The 27,337-nt window shown below is 39.3% G+C and overlaps 2 protein-coding genes and 1 long non-coding RNA gene across 8 annotated transcripts in view; 2 read left to right on the top strand and 1 right to left on the bottom strand.

Moving 5' to 3' along the window:
• Nucleotides 1-13,367, top strand: part of LOC114055624 — a 15,352-nt gene extending 1,985 nt beyond the window's left edge. The window contains exon 2 of the long non-coding RNA XR_003570784.1: nucleotides 12,494-13,367. This is a non-coding gene — a long non-coding RNA (uncharacterized LOC114055624). The remainder of the gene's footprint in view (nucleotides 1-12,493) is intronic.
• The window catches only part of ABCD3 (ATP binding cassette subfamily D member 3), a 43,802-nt gene extending 28,018 nt beyond the window's left edge, over nucleotides 1-15,784 (bottom strand). The window contains exon 1 of the mRNA XM_027879952.1: nucleotides 15,741-15,784. Within this exon, the coding sequence (XP_027735753.1) occupies nucleotides 15,741-15,769 (29 nt within the window). The 5' untranslated portion in view covers nucleotides 15,770-15,784. The remainder of the gene's footprint in view (nucleotides 1-15,740) is intronic.
• Nucleotides 15,785-21,461: 5,677 nt separating this feature from the next.
• Nucleotides 21,462-27,337, top strand: part of ARHGAP29 (Rho GTPase activating protein 29) — a 50,845-nt gene continuing 44,969 nt past the window's right edge. For 3 of the 6 annotated variants that reach the window (XM_027879958.1, XM_027879957.1, XM_027879959.1), the window contains exons 1-2: nucleotides 21,955-22,173; nucleotides 24,156-24,502. In XM_027879958.1, the coding sequence (XP_027735759.1) occupies nucleotides 24,241-24,502 (262 nt within the window). In that variant the 5' untranslated portion in view covers nucleotides 21,955-22,173; nucleotides 24,156-24,240. Of the gene's footprint in view, nucleotides 21,489-21,954; nucleotides 22,174-24,155; nucleotides 24,503-27,337 lie in introns of those variants that run through there. The other 3 variants (XM_027879954.1, XM_027879956.1, XM_027879955.1) reach the window with 2 other exon arrangements.

The following is a 27,337-nucleotide window of genomic DNA, read 5'->3' on the forward strand; positions in this document are numbered from 1 at the left end:
TTTTTTTTTTTTTTTTTTTTTTTTTTTTTTTTTGTTTTGAATTTGAGATCTGCTGCATTTCCATGCTTTATACGTTGCAGCCATCTTGCTTTCTTCGTATTCTTGGTACTAGTCAACTGTGAGGCTTTTCCAAGGTAGCAGATAAGAGCGACATTAATTCAAATGTATCTCCAATGTAAAACCTAGAGGTGGAACAGTAGCTTGGAAGAAACAAAGAGTAGCATCTCTGTCACCTGTCTTAGTAATACTGTGTGTAGTTTCTCTGAAAAAGCAAGGTCAAACTGACAACTGTCCTTTTAAAACTTCTACTAGCTATGTAGGAACATCCATAGAAAGCAAGCTATTTAAATGAGAAAGTGCACTCTGGAAGGCTGAAGCCTGTAGGAAGAAAGATGCATATTTACTATTAAAGCCTGAAACATAACATCAAGGGTTAGGCTGTGGTCCTGTGTCTGAAGTGTTAAGTAAGCAGTGTTATCTTCATAAGCAGTTCTTCCATATCCCAATTTAAAAAACAAAGTCTGATTAATAAGAAGCAGTAATAAAATTCCTAAACAGTTCAGATTCTCAGTTCATGTCCTCAGCCAATCTTGATTTTAGACCCTTGAGTCAAAGTCAGAAATATCAGAAATTGTTATGGAGGAAATATTTTGTTTTACTAGTAGTTATGTGAATACATTTTTTTAATGGAGTCTAGGTTACCAAATAAGATGCTCTGATTTGGTTTCTCCCAGAACAGGAAGAACCTGTATTATTTGCTGTTGGCACTTGGCATACAACACCCAACTATATTCTGAGAACATGTCATCTAATAACTAAATGAAAAATCTTGTTGTTTATTGTAGGTCCAATGTAACATATATTAATATCATGGAGAACAATTTACAAATGTTGTGAAAGGTGGCAGAAGAATGAGATTACTTTATGTAAGTTGAGGTAAACTGTAAGATGCAAACTGTGTATTGTGTATATTAGTTTGAAGGTGATTTGTGTAGTGCTGGACTCCATTCCATAGACTTAGATTTGCTTAATTTTTCAGTCCATATCAATTTGGTAGGATTATTCACTTGTTTAATGTTAAGTAATGATATTGAAAACTTAATAACTAGTGGAGCAAGAAGGAAAGTTCCAGGAATTGATGTGGTCTCTTTTGTGAAATCTGTGTTATCTTCTAGTTATATCTCTTAGTTGTAGAATCTGGCATGGTTTGCAGAGAAATTAATGAACTTCTCTGTTAATGCAGTCATCAGCATTAAGTGATAAGGTTTTTTCATTCTACTGGAGTGCTGTATCAGAGTATTAACTTTGTTGGTTGATTTTTAACAGAAGGAAGTTACACATCTGAAGTTGAGCTACATTTTATCATTTATCAGTTCATGTATGTGCAAATGTGGGTATATGAATAATGATACAGATTATTCCCAATGACAGCCTCATTAATACAACTTATATCTGCAAAATGGTATCATTATGTGTAGAGTCACTTCACAGCACTTCAAACTCCAGTGCAGGTGAAGTAGTGTGGATAGGGTATCAGCCACTCAACACCCATAAGCCTCCACCTCCATGAAACATATGCTGATTATAAGACAGGTTTGATCTTCAGAGTGGGGCCTACAGGGTGAAATTGAAATGGATATAAACTTTCTTTGATCTACAGAACACAGAGAGAAGACATGCTTCCATTTCTTTGTGCCTCCTGTTTTCTCTTGTTGTTCTTGCCCTTTTCTTACCTCCTGCTTGCCCTCAGATGATCGGGGTGTTACAGGAATTTAAGATGTGAGAAAGTAGTCTTTCTGAGCAGTAAGTAAAATAGGGGGATAGTGTGGGCAAAAGAGGATAAGTGGTGTATAGGAAAAAAAGTATTAGGGATCTTAGGATGTACAGAGCATTGGCTTTTAAATATATTGGTGCTTGCAGACTTTCTGTGCCATTACTGCTTCACTTTCCCAGTCTATGGGGATAGAGGTACTTTTCCTAATTTTTATTAAGTGACACCATATCCTAAAAGAGTTTAATTGCTATACACGAGTCTCCTTCATGCAATTCCTTGATTTCTGACCGTATTTTTGCTTTATACATCTGGGTTTTCTGACAGGACTGAGATCTATCCTCTATAAAAACAACACTTACCTCTACTTAATACCTCAGACCTTTCCAAAATACAAGATGACTGATCATTTTCTATAATCACAGCTCATAAATTTATAATTCTAGGTGAAAATGCAAAAGTGCATAGGAATTACCATTATTAGATCAGACTCAGAAATTATGTGGTCTTCTCTCTGTACATGGATAGTAACAGATACTCTTAGAGACAGTATAGACTCCACGTATCTGCTTTCCTAGTGGATTTTATTCTAATTTCAAACATTTACACACTGATTAGTTCTAAAGTATGTTGTTTGACACCCATTCTAGTTTTTGTTGTCATTAGGTATTATAATTACTCATATGCTGATGGTGCAGAAAACACACTGGTATTTCAGATGAAAGAAGACAACTGATTTGTACTAAGAATTCAGTTTTCATTTGCTTTCCTTGTTAGTTGGCTTCTGGTTCTGACTTTTCTTTCTGACAGAAAGTTGTCTCAACTGAGCTGTTCATGTTGATGCTTAGAATGCTGACATTCCTTTTGTGAGTTAATTTCGTTGGACAATCTGTGTAAAATACAGAACTAGATTTTCCTCCAAAACGCAGCACTCTGCATTTCTGAACAGCTGGCATTTTGAGCTTCTCTTGCCTACCTTGTTTGGACTAGGTGAGTGGGTAGAAAAATGGTAACTGAAACTAGATGTTCCTGTTTAGCTTGTTCAGTTTTTTTCCTGAAGTGGATCAGAGCTCAGTTTGATCTTTATAGCTTTTGGTGATCTGAAAGTCAAGGTATTTCACTGCTCAACATTTATTTCTAGCTTGTCTCAAGTATTGTTTAATTAGATACATAAATAGGAGATCAGGAGCCTTACTATACATAGAATAATGTATGGTTTAAAATGTTGTTTAGTTTTTCATCAAAAAGTGAGAAAACTGAAAAATTTTTAAGGAACATTTTACAGAAAAGAAATTCATGAACAGTATCATGGATCCTTGCAAAGTCAAGTTGTCAAGTTGGATATCTGAATGTAATAAATTCAGCAATTTAAACGAAAGCATTTAAAATAGATTTACAACTAATTTCTATTTCCTAGGTAGAGCTCTAATTCTTTTATTGTGATTGCCTCATAATTCCCTTATAAGTAGTGTTTTTCAGCTGCTTATATCTTTGTTGATTAATATATTTGCTGATTTATAATGATGCAAACTGAAAGTGTGCATAAATTTTCAGTCTCAGCTTAGATTTAATAAAATATGTCATGGCAATATGGTCCAATTATTTCCCAGAATGAAGCAACAGAAAAATAAATTACTTTCAATATATTAATAAAATGTAAAAAGCTTTTAGGTACTTGTATTTTATCACCATGCTTTGCAATGCAGAGTTGAATTTGGCAGACACTAGCTTATATGAAAGATACAACTTTTGAAAAGCTATGTCATCATCACTGTTAATGCTATGGTTCCTTCTTATTTTAGGTGATGAAGCTTGAATTGTTAAAACTATTCAAAAAAGGAATCATATCGCTCGTATTTGGTCAGGACATATCAGACATTAGGTTTAAACCATAATAACTTCATCAGGCCCATCCTTCTCTTTTCCAGGAGCTATGCCCACAAATACATATTGTGGTGATGTGTTCTTTAAACAAATATAATTTGGTTTTAACATTGGTAATGTAGAAAGAATGAGAATGTAACAGAACAAGGCTTTTAATACATTCTATGTGCAGATCTCTTTGCTTAGTTAATCACTGTCAAGATCAGTAGTGAGAGTCCAATTTTAAACTCCTCAAAACTCTTCTCCCTATTGGCATATTCCTGGAAACTGAAATCTTCTACTTCCTCTCACTACAGGGACTTTCAAACTGTTTAATATAAAGTGCATGTTACACACTAAACTCCTATCCTTGGCAAGTGATAATCATTGTTTTGAGTCAATATAGCTCAGATCTTTCTCTGAGAATTAAAGTAGAATTAGAATTTCTCCTCTGTATGCAATACTTTGCATTTATTAACACACAGATTCAATTACCATTTTGCTACACAATCACCAGCTGAAGAAAGAAGATGGAGGAGCAATGTCGTAACTTGAAGTGGATTTCTAAAATCAAAGTCCTGTCTCCACCCATTGTTTCACAAGTTGGTGATTATTATAGGAGCCCTTCTGATTAACCATGTCAGAGGCACTGAACATTCCAGGAGTCTAATGGCTTGCTCTTATACACTAATAACAAGTCACATATGTTATCCACGTAGCATTATTGAATAATTTTTTCACTTATTCCTTCACACTGCCAAATTACTGACTTTTCAAAAATAGATTCGTATGCCTTCTGTAACAAGTCTTGGCTTTAGGCTGCCAACAGGGCTGGAGATCCTATCCTTTGGTACTTTCCCATCCCTCACAGCTTCTGCTGCTAAAGCAGACTGCATCACTCTGCAGAGCAACCACGCAACATTCACTTCCTTACAGATCCTGTTATCCAGCCTTACAGATCCTGTTATCCAAGTCTCTGCAGCCTTCCTCCATACTGACTGAGCAGTCAGCTGTCGATCAAATACTGTGCAGGCTCAAGGACTTTTCCTGCAGTGGGTGTTTTACACCAAAATGCAGTTCAAAATGGGGACTGAAGATAGGTAACAGTTTCTGACTTTAAGAATTATCCCACTGATTTGAATGCAAGAAGATAAAACCAGGTTAGAAGTGAAAGGAATGCATTAGGATGAGGCAAGACAGAGACTGGAAGAGAAATAAATGGCTTGACAAGAAATCACTGAAGAAGGGCTACAGAAACTGGAGTGGTGGCTTAGCAAGATGGTATTTAGAAAAGGAGTCTGAGCCCCCTTGGGTCGGGAAGGCAGTGGAAGGACCTAGAGACCAATTGAACAAGGAGATTACGTGGTCTGAACAATGATTCTGGTATTAGGAGGGAATTAAATCATTAGACAAGAAAAGCAGAGTGGATATGTATTGCAAAACAAGAGAGTGACTGAGAGCTATGAGCAAAACATAAAGGAGGGATTTAGAGCTAACTGACTGGAGATAAAAAGGGCTGAGAGAAGGCATAATGGGGGAATCATGGTAGGAGTTCAAGTTCAGTTCTTAGAATCATAAAACCATTTAGGTTGGAAAAGACCTTTAAGATCGAGTCCAGCTGTTAACCCAGCACTGCCAAGTCCACCACTAAACCATGTCCCTAAGTGCCACATCTACATATTTTTCTCCGCATCCGAGGATGGTGACTCCACTACTTCTCTGGGCAGCCTGTTCCAATGCTTGACAGATCTTTTGGTGAAGAATTTTTTCCTAATATCTCATCTAAACCTGCCCTGGTAGGTATATCTTGAGGCCATTTCCTCTCAGCCTACCACTTGTTACTTGGGAGGAGAGACCAATGCACACCTGGCTACAACCTCCTTTCAGATAGCTGTAGAGAGTGATTAGGTCTCTTCTCAGCCTTCTTTTCTCCAGACTAACCACCCCCACTTCCCTTCTTGCATGAACCTGTACTGGATCCTGATTGTACAGGTAAGTAGGCTGTTGCCTACAGGTCTGCTCTGTCATATATTACAAAAATTTTGAGACACAGCATATGAGGCAGGTGAAAAAAAGAATGACAGTGCTATGGCTAAGGCAGATAAATGCTGATAAAATGATCTGAACTACCACTTTAACTCTGTCACAGAATCACTGTAGGATGCTGCCCCTGAGTTATCTAACACATTAAAAGTTGGAAGGAAAAGGAAACAGAAGAAAGACTTTAGATCTTTTTGTTGATTAACGATCATAAAACCATAAAAAACAAGGCTGGAGGATACCTTCAGGATCATCCAGATGGTCTTTAGCAAAGATGATATAGAACAAGAGGAATGAAGGCGGCCAGGGAAACATAGTGAACCTTTTAGTTGCACGGAACAAGCAGGAAGAGATACAATCCTAGTGTATTGCAGAATAGGTAACGAAATGTGTCATTGAAGGAGTAAAATTCGGAAATATGAAAAATGGGGTTTTGTTAAACTAGCATAGAATCAAAGCAGTAGAGAAGGCAAAAAAACAGATCCCTGAAGAATGGTAAGAAAATAGTAAAGTTTTAAAGAAATATGAAGCTCCTCTCCATGAATATATATAGAAAGAGGCTGCTGGCATTCTACTTTTCTTTTTTGTTGTTTTTAAAGAAAGGATGTTACTACTACATGTTATTACTATTACTACTACTTGCTAATATTATGTATTGCTATTAATATGTGTTAATAATTCTTGCTACTAATTTATTAATATTACATCTTGCTGCTTACAGGGCTTTTTAGTCTAGCTCATGTCAACTGGAAATTAAAATTTTAAACTGAATTTATCAGGAGATCTAATGGACATAGCTGTACAATGTGATACTCATTAGGATAGTTGCCTTTGTGCTATAAGGCCAGTGTTTTACATGTTTTAGGAAAAATGGTGAAAGTTTCTGTTATGTGTACATGTGTGTATATACATAAATACACAGATTCATAGGCACACTTTTTCCTTTTTTGATACAGAAAATAATGTTTCTTTCATAGGAAAAAAATAAACAGTCAAGTGTTATCATGTTCTAGCAGAAGGAAGAAAAATATTACTCTTCAGCCTTAAGGGGTAAACTTGCATGTCTCTAACCAACGTGAGAAAATTCTCTGTTCCTTCCTACATAGAGCTACACCCTAAGCCACATCTGAAAGCTCATCCCCTCTGCCTGCCAGCTAAGGCACAGTTTATAAGGTAGAGCAGGATTCTTTGCTCCAGCTCGTCAAGGCTGAACCCACACAGTCCATCTTAATGCAGAACATATAAATAGAAGATACACACTTTAACTATTAAGTAAATAATTGTCCAAATTACATCATTCCAAGTCAAAACTCAGCTGCCAATTGCCCTGTTATCTGAAATGAGAGTGAGTTTTTACCACAAGTAAAGACATGTTTCCGTGTTATTATCACAGCTTAGTTAATGCACTGAATGTTCACATGCTAATTTATTTCACACTAACTTGATGGGAATAGCATAAACAGGCAGCAGAACTAACCAAATACTAAATATGGACCAAAACTCTAAAAGTTGTGTATAACTAAGGAAAAAAACCACAACTTATTATTCCTAATTATTTCCCTATACTTAGTTGTGCCAAATATTTTGCTTTTAGAAACACCTGTGTTGTAATTTTTAACCTTATATATTTCTTTTTGTAATCTGAAATTGCAAATCATAGGGCTTGACTCACTTAACTATCAGGGTAAATGAGAAGCAGAGCAGTTGTGTTGTCTGGATTGTGTTTTTGAAACACCTTTCTGTCCAAGAAGGCCTGCAGTCTGGCAGAAGAGGAGGGTGAATTGCTAAAAGTAGGCAAGAGATCAAGACATGCAAGTACTGAGTCGTTCTTGCAGGTACATTTTGCAAGTTTAATTCAGGCACCGTTGAAATTGCCATTTCTCAGATGGGTGCTCAACAGGCTCCTCCTCTTTCCCATCTCACAGCTTAAAGCGATTGTTCCAATTACAGGAGGACCTTCACATGTTAAGAAACAGAAGTCTCTACTTCTTTCAAGATCATCTCAGTAAGGAAAAACTGCAGCTTTTGTTCCTAACAGAAATAAGACTTGTGTAGCAATGTAGCACAACCACAGCCTCTGCTGCTGAGAGGGGAATATCTATGAGGAGAAGATTGCATGCCTGAATAACGTGCGACCTTAGGGAAGGGAGAGCACTGACTCCTTCACTGGATGAAGGAGAAAAGCAAAGTAGTCATTGAAATCTCAGAAAAGAAGGTTGAAATGAGCAACAAAAGTCTACAAAGGAGGAAAGAGAAAAGGGGGAGGTTTTTACAAATGCAATTTGAAGTCATAATGGTTGTTCCTGAGAATTTCTAGAGGTGGATAATGGAACCTCTCATTCACAGTAGCAAGTCTTAGACTCTAAATTTATTTGATTCATTTGTGATCACATAAGCAGTACCTCACTGGTTCAATAAACTTTAATTCATCTTCCAAACCTTCACATAATGATCCAAACTAACCTTAAGGTTCTTCTCCAAAAATTCGAAATCTTTTTTTTGAATACAAAGTGCAATTCTACTGTGAACATAGTGCTAATATTTTAAGGATAATTTTGCTTTTTTTGCTCTTGGAATTTGCTGTATTTCAGTAAAACAGCAACAAGTTGCAAGAGAGCTATTAGAAGAGTGGAACAAACGTGAGAATAAGGATTACAGTGATCTAAGATTTGCCTTAAAGCTACATAGTCTCCTCCAACATCGTGCAATACTTCCACTTCTTGGAATCAACTATTTTTTATTGCAGGATATTAATAATATCTTCTATTTTTTTTATTTTTTTTTTTTGTCAACAGAGCACTGATACCATTTATATAAGGTCACTAATAACTATATTGGATTCAGCATTAAAATTATCAGCTGTCCCAACTTAATAAATTTCTGAGTGGCACCATATAATGTCCTTTATTAAGGTTCACTTCCATAAAGTGTGTCCCATTGTCTTTGCCTAGAAAATCAATGAATTTCCTTAAATTATTTTTGAGGAAAGTCCAGCTAAGTCAAGTATAATCTTGTGTATTCTGCTTATTCACCACTTCACTATTTGCTTTAAATTATTGCAGACAACTCAAATTCAGGGACTTCTCAGACACGAATCACTTCTGTCCCCTTTTACAGTCAGATGCTGTGCTGCCAGTTCTCCAGTTAGATACCACCCTGACTGTACTGGAAATATTTCTCACAGAACCGATCCCACAGACATCTTATTCTAATTTTTTTTTCATAATTATTGAACAAATATTTGCAGCCTATCAGAGTATTTCTTCACATACATATCTCCCAATTCTATATTTTATTTGTATTTATCATACTATAAATTTGTATTTATATACCAGTACATTTGAATCAGCTTTAGGAGAGTAGGGGAAACTCCCTTCCATTCAAACCACTTTCCCATGAACAAGGTGAAACTTTGCTAGAGTAGCCAATGTGATATTTAGCCACAGAAAGAGACATGGAACTAAAGCTCCAGACTATCCTCTGCTCCACCACTGTCGGTGGGACAGCCACAGGCAGGGAACAGCAGCTGGAAGAGCAGTCGAGAGCCGTGCAAGTGCCAGGTGTGCCACAGGATGGTGCCACAGGGTTAGCTTTGTGCGTGACTCAGCTGCTGCTTGAGTTAAGTTAGAAAAATAAAATGCTAAAGGGAATTCTGGTGTACACTTAATGGCTGGCAATATCTACATTTGACAGATAATTTAAATTCTGTCAATGGGTTTGCCATTTTCTTTATCTCTACTCATCTGATCTTCATTCCCAAATCTCATATATGTATTAGGGGTGACTGTCTGTGGACTAATCACAGTTAAAATGAACATCTGTACAGTAGGGACTTAATGCTAATGAAACAGCATAGCCCTCTTTGTCTTTGTAACTTTAATTTTATGGAATACCTGTAAAACAAATTGTTCAGAAATAATTTTAGTAGTCCAAATATGGAGCTAATAATCTACAGATCTCTTTTTGTTTGATTTTCCAAAGATTAATTGAGTATATTCCTTCTGCTATCATAGTAGTAAACCAGCCTAATGTTGGTCTACTTTGGGTAATGTTTCAGTAGTTTTGGGATTAATGAAGAAGCATATTGGTACAAGACACCTGAGAAACAGGTATTCCATTCCTTTCCTGTGGTATAATAAGGTTCTTTACACAAAGAAAAATTATTTTCAGGGAAACAACTGTTTTCAATTCTATTCCATAAAATATGGTAGGAATAGAACAAGTGCATAAGAAGGACGAACTAATTGTTTTGAGTCCATACACTCACATATTTTAATGTTGCTTGTCTAACTGTCTAGTTGGAAAAAGGTATACATTTCTTGGTTTACTAGTAATTTAGGATTTTAATCTTGAGCCTCCTCTTGATATTCTGTGTCAATGGTAACTATAGAAATGAGAAATTATGACCCAGAATACTGGTTGACAATGTTTTGTGACAAGAATTATTTATTGTCTGAATAGCTTTGCAAAATTTCAGCTGCCTTGTGGAATAACACTGCACACCTGATCATGAATTGTTACAGAAATGTACCTTTTTCACCACTAGTGAAAACAAACCAGCAACACTCCCTTCTCCATTCAGACCTTTTATTGTAAGGAAGCAAAAAATTTCACTCATAACCACAACTTTTTACAATAAACAGTTCTTCATCTTCCTCATATCTGTTCTAAGTCTTTAGGCAGTAATTATGTTTGATGACACTTAAAGACTCGAACTTTTATAGGCACAGTTACACCCAAGAAACTCATAAATCTTCATATGTGAATGAACCTATGAAATTGCTCATGACCATGGGGCTGGGTGCTTAACCCACTTTCATCAGAAAGAAATCGTAGTGTCTCACTCCAGAGGTGCAATATTAACTGACAGGAATTCAGGCAGTGGCCTCCAGGTGAAGACAATTAAGTTATCCTACCAGATCTGGAATGTGTTGGGAGCAATTCAGTGACTGGTTATAAAGGCAGGAAGGAAGGAATGTGTCCTGCTTTTCCTTGTTAGGGCTTGCTAACACCCTAAGGAAAAGGGAACTGTTTATTTTCCTCCTGGAGGGAGGGGAAAAAAAAAAAAAAAAGAAAAGGTTTTATGTTGGATGTTAAGCAGGTGATCTGAACAGCTTAACCCTTTTCACCCTTCTTACTGTATCTTATATATTCAACAGCATTCCTTTTCACAGCTTCTTTCTCTTTTTAAATTGCATGGATGCAAAGCAGGAAAAATCTGATCTACCTTATCGTTTGCCTGTAAGCTTCTCTGTCCATATTGGAGGCTACAGGAAATCGATGCTTTACCATTGGAATAACAAAAAAAACAAAACAAACAAAAAAAAAAGTAAATTAAAAAAAATCCATTTATGTTATGCATTCCCAGTGCAGAGATGCAGGTCCAGAGTGGCTGCAGATTCTCCCATATTTGGTAACACTGCTACTGCACACTGAAAATTGAAAACAGAACCTCACAAAAAGGGAAAAAAAAAATCAGTGGAATTTTAACTACAGCCCTGTGCACTCTGGCACCAGGGTAAACCTCAGAGAGCACACACAAGTATGTTATAATGCATTTTGAACACGTCTTCCTGTGGTCATTTTGATGTTCAAGACCATATGCTGCTGCTATTTCCTTCTCTTTTCCAATTCATTTCACTTGTTACACAGTGGCATTGATGGAAGACCCATTCCTGCAGCTTGTTCCAATAGAGCCTGTCTTCACAGAGCAGGTTTTGTGGCAGGAACCAGATTCAGAAACCCAGAATGAATCTCAGTACAGTAGATGTGACTCAGATATCAAAAGCAGTGAGAGAGGTAAGAAAAAAAAAAAAAAGAGTAATTATTTGCAGTGTGTGTTTGTAAAGCTGGGAACTCTCCCTGCTACAGTTTCTTGTGTTTGCTAAAAATTTAGTGTCAGGAGAGGATGACACAAGTACATGGGAGAGGAATTCACTGAGAATTACTAGATATACAGAAGTCATGCTTGGCTCAGGAAGTTTCTCAGCTGCAAATGGCTGCAAGCTCAGGAATATATTCCTGTCCAACATTCCATATCTCTCCTAAGCATTCATTCATGGCTGTTATGAGAAGAAGGATACTGGTTCTACTGGACTCTTGGTCTTACCCAGAGTAAGATTCTTATTTTGAAGCCTTATCTGTTTCCAGTCCCAGAGTTCCTTCTGTGTAAATTCTATGTTCTCAGGTTTTTACTGATGAAAAATCCTTGCTTAAGAGATAAAGTATCAGAGATTATTTAAAAAATACCTTATACTATTGAGTTTAATGCATAGCTGAAGAAATTTCCTACATTAATGCCTTCACTTTTGAGTATTTTCAGTCACACATGGATGCTGGCAGGTTATGTGAAGGACCCAATCTTTAATGGTGGTGTCTTTCACTCTTACATACTTGCTACACTGTGATAAACTATGTTATTAAAAAGAAATCATTCTACAGTACCTTTAGGTATGTGAGTAAAAAGATAAATAGGGATGTCAATTATTAGTTTCCTTTTGAGGCACTAACTGTCTATGTCTATATTCTGAGCGTAGCAGTAAATATACTTTGAAGACAAGATAGCTGTTGCTTATAAAGTACATGTACACATGTGACCATAAAAAGCAGTACATATTTCTCCCTTTTATTTCCTTTCCAATTTCTACTCGTCAGAGAAAATTTTTGTTTCTCTGTCTGATTGTGACCAGTGTTGCTGATTTTCTGCACATCTCCTAGCTTTGAAGTCTTTTAGCGTTATCTCTGAGGATTTTCTTTTAGATTTTCAGCTTCCAGCCCTTGCAAAAGCATTCTCTGAAATCCCTTTTGATGTTTTTGTAGGTCACTGACATACAGCTTTTACCTGCCAGAGGACTTCAAAGCCTGTAATGCTTGGCAGCCAAGCCTGTCTCAGATTTTTCTATTGGTTGGAAGAAGTTACTGAAATTAGACGGCAAATGCTCCAGCAACACTGGAGTCACATTCCTACACTAAAGAAGATTGCCAGTGTGGCTTTCTTGATTATATGCTGCTTCACGGCTGCATCTTGAACTGGAGGCTATCTGTCTGAAGGGGATGGTCTCCAAAGCTGCTCCACACAACAGCAGGAGGGTGACAAGGAGGGAACCACCCCAGATTTGTGGACTGCCTTTAATAAAGACCTCTGGTTCTAGAAGAACGGAATTTTCATCTCTGTAGGCTTGTACCTACTTAGACTGCTCTTCCCAGAGCACTACCAGCAGTGCCTACCAAAGCAAAAGGACTACCTGCAGTCACCTTGACCTGGCATGAGGCCTAAGCCTCCTCCCAGAGGCATCCCATCTTTGTGAATCATGGGGCAAGCTGGGGTACTCTCAGGGAATCCCCATGTGTGCCTGTTGCCTAAAATTGGCTCTTAAAAGAAACCTCTAAGACTCAGTTTTTGAGTCCTTTTACTTGTTGTTGCTGCAAGTATCATGTTGGATTATTTTACCTAGGCAAAAGGACAGAAATAGATCAGTTCTATTACTTTAACCCTTCTTTGATTAGTATCATCTTTCAAAGTATATACTGCTCTCTTAGATACAACAATTATATTTTCTCAGGTTTATATATATGCATAAAATAATAATGGTCCTGATTTTGTACACATTATTCAGTAAAGAGTTTCTGGAAGAGCAAAAACCTGGCTTCCATTACACAAAAAAATGATAAATAATATAAAATAACATGTCATTTAAAACAAGGCCAGAGTTTGTTCTCACATCTGTTATTCAAATATTATATTGCCATAGCATCTGCTATCATGCAGCTAATCAGATTCATCATTACTATTTAAAGCAAAAACAGGAAACAAAACAGACAAACCACTGTTGGTGTTGGATTAGGAATTTTTGGGCCAAGTCCAGTGAGAGACTGATGGGCTATAACACTTGTCCCAGCCCATGGCCTGCAGGGAATTCTGCATTAGGCATCTACCTCCCTGTACTGTGAATGAGAAGATTTAAGAGCCTCATTATAGGACAGCTGAACAACCTGTGCCCTGAGCAAAGAGCAGTTAAGGTCAGCAGGAAATCCCAGTCAGGAATTCAGGTGCTGCACCAAAGCTGAGCCACTCAGGAATTGTTCTTGGGATCAAGCATCTACAACTGTACAGAGTACACTATTTTTACTGAAGCTTCTGTAGAGTAATTCAGGCATTAGCATACTCAAAGACATGTCAGAGTGTTTAGTAACTTGCTCACCTTCAGAGGGCCCATACCTGTATGTTTTCTATTCGCACTTATTTGTGTGAGATCTGTTCACATGGTCAAGTCTCACAACTGCGTGGCAGATGTTTCTTTCCTCTGTTTGTAATTACATCACCTGAGTGAAGATCTAATAGTTTGAAAGAAACTAAATACTGATGGGTACAAGAGCCCAGTGAGAGTAGTGAGTCTTCTCCCAGAACCTTTGTTTGAAACTCTTATTCATGATCAAGAAGCTTTCATGTTTGTCAGTGACAGAGAGAGCAGATTTTTTTAGATGAGAAACACCACCAATGAGTTATGTAAACTGCTATGCAGGAGTGGGAGCAGAGCCCTCTCCTGATGCTAGTCTAGAGACATGCTACAAAATTCTCATGACAATATTGCCTCAGGAAACTGATCTGCATTCACTGACACAAAAGACCTAGGCAATAGCACTGTACTTTCAAAACCTATGAACACATAATAATCACTTTAGCAATTTCATTGAACAATATTATACCCTCTAGCATATATATGCACACTAGTGCTCAATAAAGTGTGATGTCATTTTAAAGACCTCAGTTAATACAGGTGATTAAAACTACTCTATCACAAAGCAGACTGTAATACCTAATTTGGTAAGAAGATGTTAGAAAGAACTTGACCGAGATATTCAGGTTCTAAAGTCCAAGGTGAAAACTACAGAATGAGCTCCTTGTGCAAAAATTACTTCCTCAGGTAATGTGACCAGCATATGAAATTCAGTAAAGCTTCAGCTCAGCCATACATTATAGCTGGATTATGTTTTCCTAGCCTTGCTAATATTATGGTCAGATGCTGTCTCTGTAGTTAGAAGGAGAGTAATCACATAGCTCTACTTTGGCACAGAGCTTAATTATCTATGAGCTTTAGTAAGGGTAGAGTATACCTTGCTCTGTACTGATGAGAATAACCTTTATTTTCCAGTTCTTTTTGGTCCTGAAATACCAAATAGTGGCCATTAGTTACACACAGGAGAATGCAGTTCATCACCTTTCCCTCACAGTATCTGAGCACTCCCTCAGCACAGTTCAGATATATCTGTTGTAACAACACAGAGTGAGGACGCTTCAGTTTCACTGTGATTAGCTCAATTGTCCCTAGCAGCCAAAATCAGCCAGCTTTGTGCTTTAATTACGCTCATTAAATAAGGTTCACTTACTTTATTATGAGGATACATATACTGAGAATATCTTACTGCAGTAAAAGACAGCGTTTTTCTTATATAATTAAAAGCAGCTAGAAATAGCTTTGGTTTAACTCTTCTTGTGTGTGTTTTCTTTCCCCCCTGCCACCAAGCTGGGAAAAAAATTGCCTAGAACACATACATAATTGTACCTGAAACAGTTAAATTGACGTAAAATCTGACTATGAAACAGTTTCTTCCTGCACGAACTGCGTAACAGCTGAGGTATCAACAGTGCTGATCTTTAGCTGAATCTTGCTTTTTTTGTCTAGGCTCCAACATAAAAATATGAATCCTGGCAACAAAACTGCATACGGAAGCCAAGTAGAGTCCCTGAGACTAGCACAGAAAGCCATCTAAACCACAATGAGAAAAACTATTCCAGCTTCCCCTAAAGCAGGTTGTGAGGTTACAGCTCCCTACACTTCAGTTTGCCAGCATCAAGGCAAGCCGTGCTCGCTGTGTTGGCAAAATGATCCAAGTGAAATGCAAGACCTTTAACCATAAGGGTTCTTTTAACCCAGATCATTTTGTCTGGTCTGGATTGGAACAACATCAGTGGCAGAAGAAGGAAGTAAGAGGCAAAAGCATAGATCTGGAAATAGAAACCACTTAACCACATGTAGTGCATTTGATTGCTACTTAAGGACCTTACCTGCTCTCCCAACCTGAAGTACACTCCATTTTCCCTCTAACAATTGTTCTTTGCCAGAGAGAACAGTGTATGTTAAATGTTAAATCCTCCTGAAACTATGGAGGATTACAGGGTTTATTTGCTACATTTGAATTTACTTAACTGTTTTGTTAATAATTAGTCAAGTTTTGGGGGAAGGAAAAGTTTCTAGCCACGCTATTTTTTTTAACCTTGTTCATCAAACACTCTACTTACTTAAACCTGTCAAGAACATATAAATGAATTTTTGCTTTAAGGCTGAGAGCAGCAACAATCAGTGCTCTCAGAAGGACCTCCTATGCTTCAGAGCAGTGAGACAGAAACCCAGCCAACAGCAAGAGCCCTCCCCAGCACCCTGCAGGCCCGGCACCACGAAGGCTTTCAGAAACTGGGTGACACTGTCTCTGTAGCGTATAATCTACTTCCAACCCTTAATTCAAATCACAAAGCCAACAGAAGCTGCATCACAACCCCCTTCTCCTGCAAGGCAAATCCATCACGACAGTTTTCCTTACCACCTCTCTCGGCTGGCAGGCAGTAGCCCGGCTGCCCAGAGCACATCAGACCAACAGCGCCCGGCTGACAGCCTTTGGCAAGATACCACCAACAAGGGGTTCCCAGCCAAACCTCCTGTTCCCTGTAGAAACAGGCTGTTTCTCTGCTAACCCTTAATTGTTGGGCTTTCTCTCCCTTAAATCCTGCTGGTACCGGTAGGGCAGGTGGGGCTAACCGAGCCAGGTTAGCTTCAGGCCTCCTGGCTCCCAGAGCAGCAGGTCGCTGTGCCGTAATTACTGTTGGTTAATAGCGTGTTTGGCAAGCTGCGAACATTCTGGAAGTTGTTTCCTTCATGCAGTCTTTCCTCTCATTCCTCACCACCCACTGTTCTCCTTGGCAATTGCTAGTTAAGGTGGAAGTTTTTTAAGAAACTGCTTGTTAAAAGTTAGGAAATGGGGTGCTGCCCATGCCAGTGGCAATCCTTTTCCCTGGAGGATTAGCAAATGGAGTTGTTCTGTGTCCAGTTGCATTTCTCTCATCATGCTTCCAGCCTTGCATAATTTTTGAGAAATAATTTAGGATGTTATGTAGCTCATCCTGAGCAGGGCAGGATGCCATGTAAAAATAGGGAAGAGCGGGGAATGAGTTTTAAATTAGATCAGTTGAACTAACTGAAAAGAAAAAGTCAACAATTTGGGGGCATCAGGTTTGAGAATAACGGCTCTGCATTAAGCTAAAAACCAGCTAGGTCATCTGAGAAAAAAAACAGGCAATAATTGTAAAATAGAGGAGAGATTAGTGGATAAGAGGACTACTGGCAAGGGGAGAGGTGATTGAGTGATTATCTCCAATAGAAAAAAGGCCTCATTCATCATATTAAAAAGCATGGAGGGACGTATCTTGGGGGTGAATTGCAATGAGCCATTAAACAAAAAATACATTTTTTAATACCTGCTAAAGCTATAAATTTCATTTCCCTTGCTCATCTTTTGAAGTGTTTTGTGGTCTGCCTTGAAGATTAGGACTGAGAGACGGCTGTGAGAAGAGAGATGGTGAGAGAAGCACGTCTGCAGGACACGGGCTGCTCCTGTTTTCTATCAGTTGCCTCTGCAGGTTCATTCCAGTGCATAGTGGCTGCTGCAGTTTCACCCACGTAGCTCCCCTAGGGGCATTTGGTGCACTGACTGAAATGTAAGATGTTCTAGGAAGGGTGCATGAATTTTATATCTTGATGGTTTCTCAGGTATGTGGGTGGTATTTTCTACAACCAGACAGCAGATCTTGTAAAAAAAAAATAAATCTTTTATAAATTATCAGTAGATGCAGTGGGGTTGGGGGATCAACTTTCTGAGTTTTCTCAGACTTTATAAAAATAATTTTCAGACTATTCATTAAAACTTAAACTTTAGCAGTGGGCAAAGTTTTGTTTTAGCAAAAATATCACATTATTTCCTTTAACAGAAGCTGAGTCTTTAATGGTTTTCTGATATACAGATTATGTTGGACTTTTGCAGGAGCCTGTATATAAATTCTTAAAAATAAATGGTTTATGGAAATACTTCTTGAGATCAGAATGCTGCTTACTGGAATGTAAGCAGAGGGTGGAAATTTCTACCAAGTTACCTCTCTAAGTAGTTTGTTAAAAATTATTTAAAGTCATGCTCAGTGTGTGGCCAGGATCGAGGTCCTTGCTGCTACTCCCCTTGCAGACTTGGCTGTTAACAACAAAAATCCAGCTCTGTATCAAATGCTTATCACTCACAGCAAGCTATATACTCATAATTTATGTCTTCCAACTAGTCTAGAATATCTGGCACTTCTGCAAATACATAGAATATAGACAGTATTTTGAAATTCATTCCTCAACTAAAGTCACCTTCCCAGTTCTAGTTACATTAATGCTGCAGACTAGAAATGTTTCTTTTCTTAACAGTAATTGCAAGCTGCAAGGTAGAGCAGCTTTCATCATACAGGTACTTCTTTGGATTTCAAACTGACTTTTTGTGTGAGTAAAGTACTGTTCAGCACTAAGAAGGAAGAAATGTACTTGGAGTTTGCTTTTTTGTTGGTTTGTCTTTTTTATTGTAACAGATATGTGCTATTGCTTTTATTTTACTGTGTACACATGCTCTATCAGGAAAAAAAACATGTTAAAAGAATCATACAAGTAGCTCTTAATGAGTTAGTGATTGCAGTGGCTGCTCTCAGGAAAAATCAGCATTTTTAATGAAAACAAATTCAATTTTGGTGTCTCTTCTTGGAGACTACAGTCTCTTCTTGAGACTGTACTATTTTTATTGCCCCAGTCTTCCCTAGTTGCCTAACTGTTCAGTGAAAAAAATGATTGTTTGTTCCAAGCAAACTATGATAGTTGGATAAAGTGCAGAAAAATGTTCCTTAAGGAACATTTCACCTGCTCAGCTTCTGTTAATGCCCTGAAGCCTGCAATAGTGATGCTGTAGATTACACTTGGCTCAAAAAGGGGCGTTAGCCTTGTAAACTAGTAAAGGATGACCAACATACAGCAGCTGTCAGACCCTTAATCCTCCTTCCAGTTTATCTGCTGCAGCAAAAGTTGCAACCTGTGATGTACACAGGGCCTTTTATGCAAGCCTTATTTTCTTGAAAGTAGATCTGTAAATTCCATTTCTCTTTCATGTAATATTTTCCAAGGCAGTTTAGGAGGTAATCAACCCTATGCAGTCTGGGACATGGTTGCAGCTGTTTTGTGCTAGATTTGATTCAGGGGGAATGCAGAGGACCCTGTATTCAATTTGGCAGCCAAACTGAAAATGGGGAGGAAAAAAGCTCTGAAAAACGAAAATGCAAAAGGACAATTGTTTGTTGTTTTACTTTGAGGAAAACCCAAAACTTCATTTAACATTCCCATAATGTGGCAGATGTGGGCTCAAATCCTTTTTTCAAAAGCTAGGCCTCCCACAATGAAGAACACTTTTATGTTTCAAATCAAAAGTAACTGAAAAAATATTTCAAAAGCACAAAAATATGTTATCCTAGTATTTCTATTTCTTTGTCACTTTCAGTTTGACATCTGGGATTGGTGAGGGTTTTTTTGGTTTTGTTTTTGGTTTTTTGCAAATAATTCACCAATACATTTGCTGAATTCTTGTATGGACACAGGTTAGCTTATGTGGGAGCTGAGATGAGAGAGACAAGAATAACACATGGAGGGGCTGAAGCATAATGAAGTGTACGTCTACTTCAGAAACAGTGAAAAGATTAGAGCTGGGTATGTACTTGGAAGGGCTCAGTTTATTCTTCCTAGCATTTTCTAAAATGGGCCTGGGGATGGTGTACTTATGGTAAGATGAAGTCCCTTCTGTTTTCAAGAGGAGTGTCTCTAAGGACAAGACAGTCTGCTATAGCTACACGCTTTTCTTTTAAACAAGATTTGGCAGACCAAATAGTGTCCGTTGCTTTGTATTCTATCTATTGGTAAGTATAGGTGGAATTTCTTGTTTATCTTTTTTTGTTGCCGGTAAACACTTATCTAATGGTTTCAATGACTTTTCCCACAATAAACCTTTAATGCTTTTTCTGATGATATGATTGCTGATTGCACTATTTAACTCACAATCCCTGCCACAATTCCTTGCTTTCACATTTAATTAGTTTACAATTGTTTACTCTGGCCTGAATTTGACATCTGCAGGACCAATTACCTGAATGATCAAAATCTTTTTGAAGCTCGGGGTATTGTTTTCTTTGTTTGCTTTTTTTAGAAACTTAAAGAATTTATAACACTGTAAATTTCTGAATTTACATCACACTTTATTTAGGATTTTTTCAAGGTGAAGAAAAGGTATTGAACAGTACTTAGCATTGACACTAGGGGTAAGAAATGTCACAACTTGTTTTAGTTTGGTTGCTTAGTTTCAGGTTTAATAAATTCCAAAAGAAATTGAACAAAATTCTCCCAAAAGAATAAAATACGGCAAATATGGAGAGGAAGGATGAACAAAGGAGAACACTGGTGCTCTAACACAAAATCTTGCATGGGTAGTGTGCTGGAATGGCTGCAGAAAGGATGCAAGGATGGGGAAATTCCATATGTAAAGCCTGAAACTGGTAGAGTAGAGGAACTGGGCTAAAAATTAGATACTGAGAGCTTTGATACTTTATTGAAAGTATGTCCCATTCCAGAACTTGGGCATTGGATCTGAGGTTGCTGAATTTAAATGGCCTTTTAATAATGAGGAAGAAATTGTGGGTCTGTAGTCCCTGCCTCTGGAAGATGGAAAAACTACTGCTGCCATCAGTCACTGTGAAATGACGTAAGAGAAGTCTGTACTGAGGTCTAAAGGTCCTTGTGTCACTGGGAACTATTTGAATTTCTGCATGATGATAATGCAAATATCTGCTTTTCCAAATTCTCCTCAAGCAGAAAGCTGTGCAGGTATCTGCATTATGGCAAAATTTGGGCTGTCTGGATAGCTGAATCCACTCCCATCCTGCAGGCATTGTCTGATGTTGTTATATTTCGATTTTCCAACAGTTTGTCCAGGAATAAAAGCAGGCTGAGTACAGTAGAAAGCAAACTGTGTGTGTCTGTGCACGCACACATTTCTCACTCGAAACAATACTGGAAGCTGTACAACGAACGACAAACTGGATTCAGGAGTAGAAAGCGTGGGAGGTTGAGCACGAGAAACACATTCTCCTTGCCACAGTGCTTTTGTTTCTTATTGGGCAAGTCACTTAAAAGCAAATGCTGTTTTGCCAAACACCACGTAACTTGAGTTTGGGCTTTTCCTCGCTTCTGAAGCTTGTTTTGTGTACACTTGTTGCTCCTGCGCAACTCCTTTCCACGAGCTTTGCCCGCACGCCCAAGGTGCGGTCGGTCTCCGCTCCCCGCGGGAGGCGCGGGCCGGGCGGGCGCTGCGGGCGGACGGAGAGGTCGCCGGGGCGGGCTCCGAGGGTCGCTCCGTCCCGTCCCGTCCCGTCCCGTCCCCGCCGCGCCCGCGCCGCCATTGTCCACTCGCCGCCCCTCGCGCCCCGGGCTCCGCGCGCGCCGAGGGCGCGTGTCCCGCGCGCGGCCCCGCCCCCGGGGCGGGACGAGCCAATGGCGGGGCGGGGGCGATGCCGGGGGCGGGGCGCGGGGCGCGCGGCGGGGAGGGGAGGGGAGGTGAGCGCGCTCCATGGGCAGCGGGGCGGCCGCGCCACGGCCCGCGGGGCCCGGCCCGGCTGCTGCCTGCGCTCGGCAGCCTCTCTCGGGTAAGGGCCGCGGGGGGAGCGGGGACGCGCCGGGACGGGACGGGGAGGGGGTGTCGCCTATCGCCGCCGGGAGGAGCCGTGGGCGAGCGTGTGGGGCAGGGCGGCGGTGAGCGGCCGGGGCAGCGGGGGGCGGCCAGAGGGGCCCGGCGCTCCGCTCCCTCTGCCGGTGCGGGTCTGGCCCCTCCGAGCCCCCGAGCCCCGCCCGGCGCTGCCCGGCGTGGTGCCGGGCGGTTCCCCGAGCGCCCACCCCCGCCCTGCCCCGCTACCTGCGGCGGGGCTGTGCGGGCTGGCGGGCACTGCGGCGGGCAGGGCCGAGCGCTGACCCCCGCCCGGGACACCGGGGGCGGCCCTGCCCTCGACCCCCCAGCGACGTGGCCCCTTTTCTTCGTTACCTTCCTTTTTTTTTTTTTTTTTTTTTTTTTTTTTTTTTTTTTTTTTTTTTTTTTTTTTTTTTTTTTTTTTTTTTTCCGTCGGGGCTGGCAGTGGCTCGCTCTGAGCCGGAGGAGTCTGGAGGCGTTTATAGCAAAGTTGGTGGACGCTTTTCATTTTCAAAACCAGAGTCTCCTGAAGAAATATGAAACACTTCTCAGTAATGAAAGGCATGTGTTCTGGGAGGGAAACTTTTCCCCATCTGCCTTGTAACACAGGAGGAACGGACATAAGGGCTAATATTTATCAGGAAAAGGTGCCTGCTGAACTAGGCTGCTCAGTTTTCGTTATGCCACGGCTTTACAGCAAAAGTTTCTCTCAAGTTTTTCCAATTCAGGAACACTTTGTCATCACTTTTATAATTTTTAGAGTGGTGGTATTATTGTACTGCTTGTACAAAAAAAAAAAGGCAACATCTCTGAAATAATACAGCTTTAAAAGCGTGGACTTGCCACTGGAACAGGTCTAACACATCATGCTACTTAAAGTTGTCTTTGAAGCTAGCAGACTTAAAAGAGGCATGTCTTTTAAATAATATGAAAATATCTGTCTCGATATAAATAGATATCACACTTGTTAAAAGGAGGGAAGGTTATGTGGCTTGTTTTGCCTTAATTGCAAGGTGGAATTGCAAAGTAGCTTTATAGCCATGGGAATTATATGTGGGAACAGAAGAAACTTGCCTAAACACTATGTTGAATGTAAACCTCACTTCAGTCTACTTGAGGTGTTTGGAATTGCTTAATTATCTGCATTATTTGTATAGTGTCATGTGTACTCTTATAGGTATAGACTTAAAACTGTAAACAGAAATTAGAGCAGTTAGTTTGTGTTAAATTCTGAAGTTTTCTTCCCCCTCCCCCCAGCGCACACTCCCTGCAAGGCCTGCCAGATTAATTACAAAAACAACTGCTTTGACCACGTTTCCTCTGATATTTTTAAATTGCAAAGAGAAATAAAGCAGAAATAATGGAAAAATAATTGAAGTGCATTAGACTAATGCCTGTAGAAATTCCTAGTGGGAGTGTTTAAAGTGTTAAAGGTGCTACTGTTTCAGTTGGTCTAACTAAATACAAACATATGCAGGATAACCCGTTTCAACCTGCATTTTTTAGTTCATAATAACTTATTTTTAGGTAAAATAATTAATTTTAGAAATTACTGCAGATGTATCTGCAACCCACGTTAACTTTCTAGCTGTCATGTTCCAATTTGTTGGGGTTTTTTTTGTTTTTTTGTTTTTTTTTTTTTCCTGGGGTGTTTACGCTAGAGTGTAAACACTGAGAATTTCTCCTGGTGTTGAGAGAACAACAGCAGGAGTTGTGGGAGCTGCTGGAAGTGTACCTGACTCTGCCACCTGCAGTTTGCTGCTTTGAAATGAATCGCTTAACCCAACATGGCGAAATTAGCGGTAGCTTTCCCCTTTTTTTTCTAAATGAAAGAAATGCAGGTAGCTGCTTACTTATACTCCCCCCATATTTCTGCATTTTTATGGTGGAACTTTTAAGGTGGACTACAGCAGAGCAACATCCTTCCAAGATAACTGCACTGAGATTTGCAGATAAACTTTGATACTAGAATATTTTTCAATCTCTTCACTTTCCTATGTCTTTCCTTTGATTGCCTTTCACAAAAAAAGATAGCAGCCTGAAAAGCCCACGTAACTTCTTTCAGGATGTTTTCCTTTGTGAGACAAACTGTGATAGGCCATAATGACTTGCTTGGCGCAATCTACACTAAGAAAACTCATCCTGTCAGATTAAGGCTATTATTTTAAGAGACAGGATGCTGAATACAGCTTGGTGGTTCGTGCTAGAGGGGATGTTGCTCGGTCTGTATCACAGCAGGTGTTTTTGCAATTCTATTCAGTTGTAGTAACATTTCATGGTAAAGAATAGGTCTTGGTAAATATAATAAATGTGATTTTTAAGATTTGCAGAATAAATATTCCTGGCAGAAGCTTTTCTTATGATAAGCATGCATCATAAATAGCTTTTGAAATAATTTCTGCATAGCATTGATTACTTTTATGCAACAATCTACATACTGTACAAATTTAAATAACTTCAAACAGTCGAAAACCTTTATAATACTCAGTTCAGCGTTGTAATGCAAAGCAGTATCATCTTGAAAGAAGTTTTGCATCTTGTCAGTACGAAAGTATTGCTTCATATATATTTCTGTACTGATCAGCATTCTTCCTTCTCTTCCCCCTCCTTCCCCCTCCCCAATTTTCAGGAGTTTCACCTTTGGCTCGTCCAATGGGCATTAAGCGGCAGTGAGTGTTAACTGCGGGAGCTCCATTAGCACAGCGGCTGCTGGGATGTTGCGACAGAACGGCGGGAGTAACAAGCGTGGTTTGGGATTAGCCCGACTGTCTACCTCCAACTTCTTCACCGTCTCTAATTCAGGAAATTGGGGAATGGGGCGCAGCACCAAGAGCAGCTCTCTGAGCAGCATTAGCTCTAACTCTGACTGCTATGATAATCCTGTTGTGGATCCAGAGTATATCATGCAACTGGTGAATGATGTCAGAAAATTTGCAGATGTGCTACTCTACTTGAAGGAAGCCATTCTTTCAGAAGGTGTGTCAGTTGTTCTTAATTCTTAGATTTTATGAAACTTTTACAACTCCCTTCATATGTTTTAACTAGTGTTTACTGTGGATGTTCCCCCCTGCCCTTTACCATTTATCCTCCCTTCCTCTCCCCTCCCCACCCCCAGCATGATGATTACGGGAAATCGTGGTTTTTAGTTTGGGTTCTGTATTTCCTCATCACAACAGTGCAATCTCTTTCATAATCATAACAAGGGAAGATAGGCACTTAGCAGGCTGCCTAGGCTGATGCTAAAAGTTAGTGGGACCATCAACTGATTAGTTTTAACTGTTTGCATGATTTTGCAATTCCAAACCATTTTTTTACTATTTTGGTGATGTTTCAGTTTTCTGGACTGGTTTAGTTTGGTTCTTGAAAGTCTTAAACGCTAGTAATTTGAGTTTTAAGGTAGAATGTAACTGCACTTTCTTCCTTTGCAAGAAAAGTATTTACCGTCTCCTGCCAGCAGGTGGAAACTGCAGATTTTCTTGTTTATGAGAGGTGTGTGTTATTGTGTGTTTCTGTTCCATTAGGGAAATGGCATTAGCATGTTTTTGGTCATCAGGAGGAAAGCTTTTATGTAATTTCTACAGAAATATTGTTAGGTTAATAGCTGACATGACATCCGGACCAGTTTTGTATAAGATGTCCTGAGTGCTGAGCATTTGCAGTCACCTCTGTGTTCAAGTGAGTGTGCACACAGCTGAAATACCACTACCAAAAGGTGTAAACAATTAACAAAGCAATAATTTGACAGTAGTGATCACTTTGTGTCCACAAAGTTTTTGCTGAGCACACAGGATGAGCAGTTATTTGTGAGGTTGGGTGTCTGGTGCCTACTGATGCTGAAATGGGCAACCTGTAGAAAAGGACTGTCAGAATATTAGTGCTCCAGTTGCCATGCAGCAGCAGTTAATTAATGTTCAGTTTGAATTTTGAACCTCAGAAGATCCAAAAAACTAACATGGAAGACAGAAGTTGTCGTCTTGTTTTGTACTACATTATATAATTCATTTGTGAAACAGCGTTGTCCATTTAAAGGAGAGATGTCCATATAAAGGAGAGATGTTTCTTTTCCACAGTTGGGAGTGTTCTTTTGATCTCTGTCCCCATAATTTAGTGAGTTCTGTAATATTGAGCCTGCTTATTGCGGGCTGGAAACAACATCCTGGAAATGTTCTGGTTTGCATTTCTCTGTCTTAATAATCTTTGGAAATGTTTACAATTGCCCAAAAGTTAACAAAAACTTACTGAGGTTGTTCTTACACATGAAATTTTAATTTGTAACCCTTGTAGTTAACCACCATCCTGAAATTATTGCATTAATTATTCCAAGGTAGATTCAATTGCAGGGGTAAGAAATTAATTTCTTCCTTTCTTATACAGCATTAATCTATCAATTGGATGTAGACTTTGTTGGATAGTAAAACTTGGCTCAGGTGTGCATGCCCTGCATGCATCTGCAGGCAGTTCAGAAGTGGCAAATGTAAGTGGTGAAACTGAGTTGCATCAGTGAGTGTTTGTATTTGCCTTGTAAGTGTTCCTAGAATGTTTCAGCCTCTAACCATTATTCCCTCTGCTTCTACATCACCTATTAATTGTATTATTGCCTCTCTGGCAGATTTGCCTAAACTCTTCTGATGCACAGTAGCTCCGCTTTTGACCCTGTTGTCCAGGGCCGGCCATTCTGCTGCGGGGTCTGTGCTGGCAGGTGGGTCTGTGCCTTGTGTTACCTGCTTGTGTGACCTGAGCTGCTGTGGAAGAGCCCAGCAGTTATTCACCCATGGTTCACTTAATGTTCATCTGATGTAGTGATGAAGTCTTCGATGAAAAATTTAAGGTATTTTGGATGATAACATACATTTGTGTTGAAACTAGATCATAAGTGCCTTGGGATTACAGACGTGAACTCTTTTGTTACAGTATTAATGTAAGTTGATAGGTAACATGAGAAGTAAGTTGAGGTCTCTTTTAAGGGGAGTGTTACCTAAACGAAATGTTTGGTAGATATCAAGGCTATTTCTCTTTGCATTTCTCATGCTAATATAATTTAATTTCTTAGAGTAGTCTAGTTGTCATAATGCTGAATACATTTTGGATACCTTTCAACAAAGCTAAACACAGCCTTTGATTATTTTCAGGCTTTTGCCCAACAAAGTTTTCTGTATAAACTGAAATCTAAAAAACTTGAAATCTCCTTGCTGGTACCAATTACCATTAATGATACTTCACATAAACTCACCCCCCACCTCAAAAAAACCCAAACCAACAACAAACCAAACAAAATACCTAAACATACAAACAAAACATCCTCTGAATGGAACTGCAGAGTTTAAAAGTTTGTCAGTTGTTTGGACATGAGGGAGCTGCAGTTGCTTTTGTGTTGAGTGAAATACCATGTGTTCCATACACTCCAGTTCTTACTGTCTTCTTTTAAATTCCCTTTTGAATCTCAGTCTTGTACTCATTGAACATAACATTCTGTTATTAGTCATCCAAGCTGAGGTATAGGATCAAGATACTTTACCACTGTCTTCATTAAGAAGAGCTCTGGGCAGTTTTTGAACCTAGGTCAATGTGCTGTTTCACAAAAATTTTGTACTTAATTCTACTTGATGACAGGCTGAAACTGTAGTGGTTGTTAGTGCAGGTGATGCAGTTACTGCATCTGTCTCTTGGTCCAATTCAATTCAGGTGAATTTCCAGATTAGCAAGATTGTCTGATGGCTGATATTAGGAAGGATAGTTCTGTTGTCATCATGGTTTTGTGTTTGAACTGAAAGGTTGTCTTCATTTGTGGCATTCGTATTTTATGAAGTCAGA

Source organism: Empidonax traillii, unplaced genomic scaffold, assembly GCF_003031625.1.
Source record: "Empidonax traillii isolate 1590-97213 ecotype Southwest subspecies unplaced genomic scaffold, ASM303162v1 scaffold62:size2133460, whole genome shotgun sequence".
NCBI classification, from domain to species: Eukaryota; Metazoa; Chordata; class Aves; order Passeriformes; family Tyrannidae; genus Empidonax; species Empidonax traillii.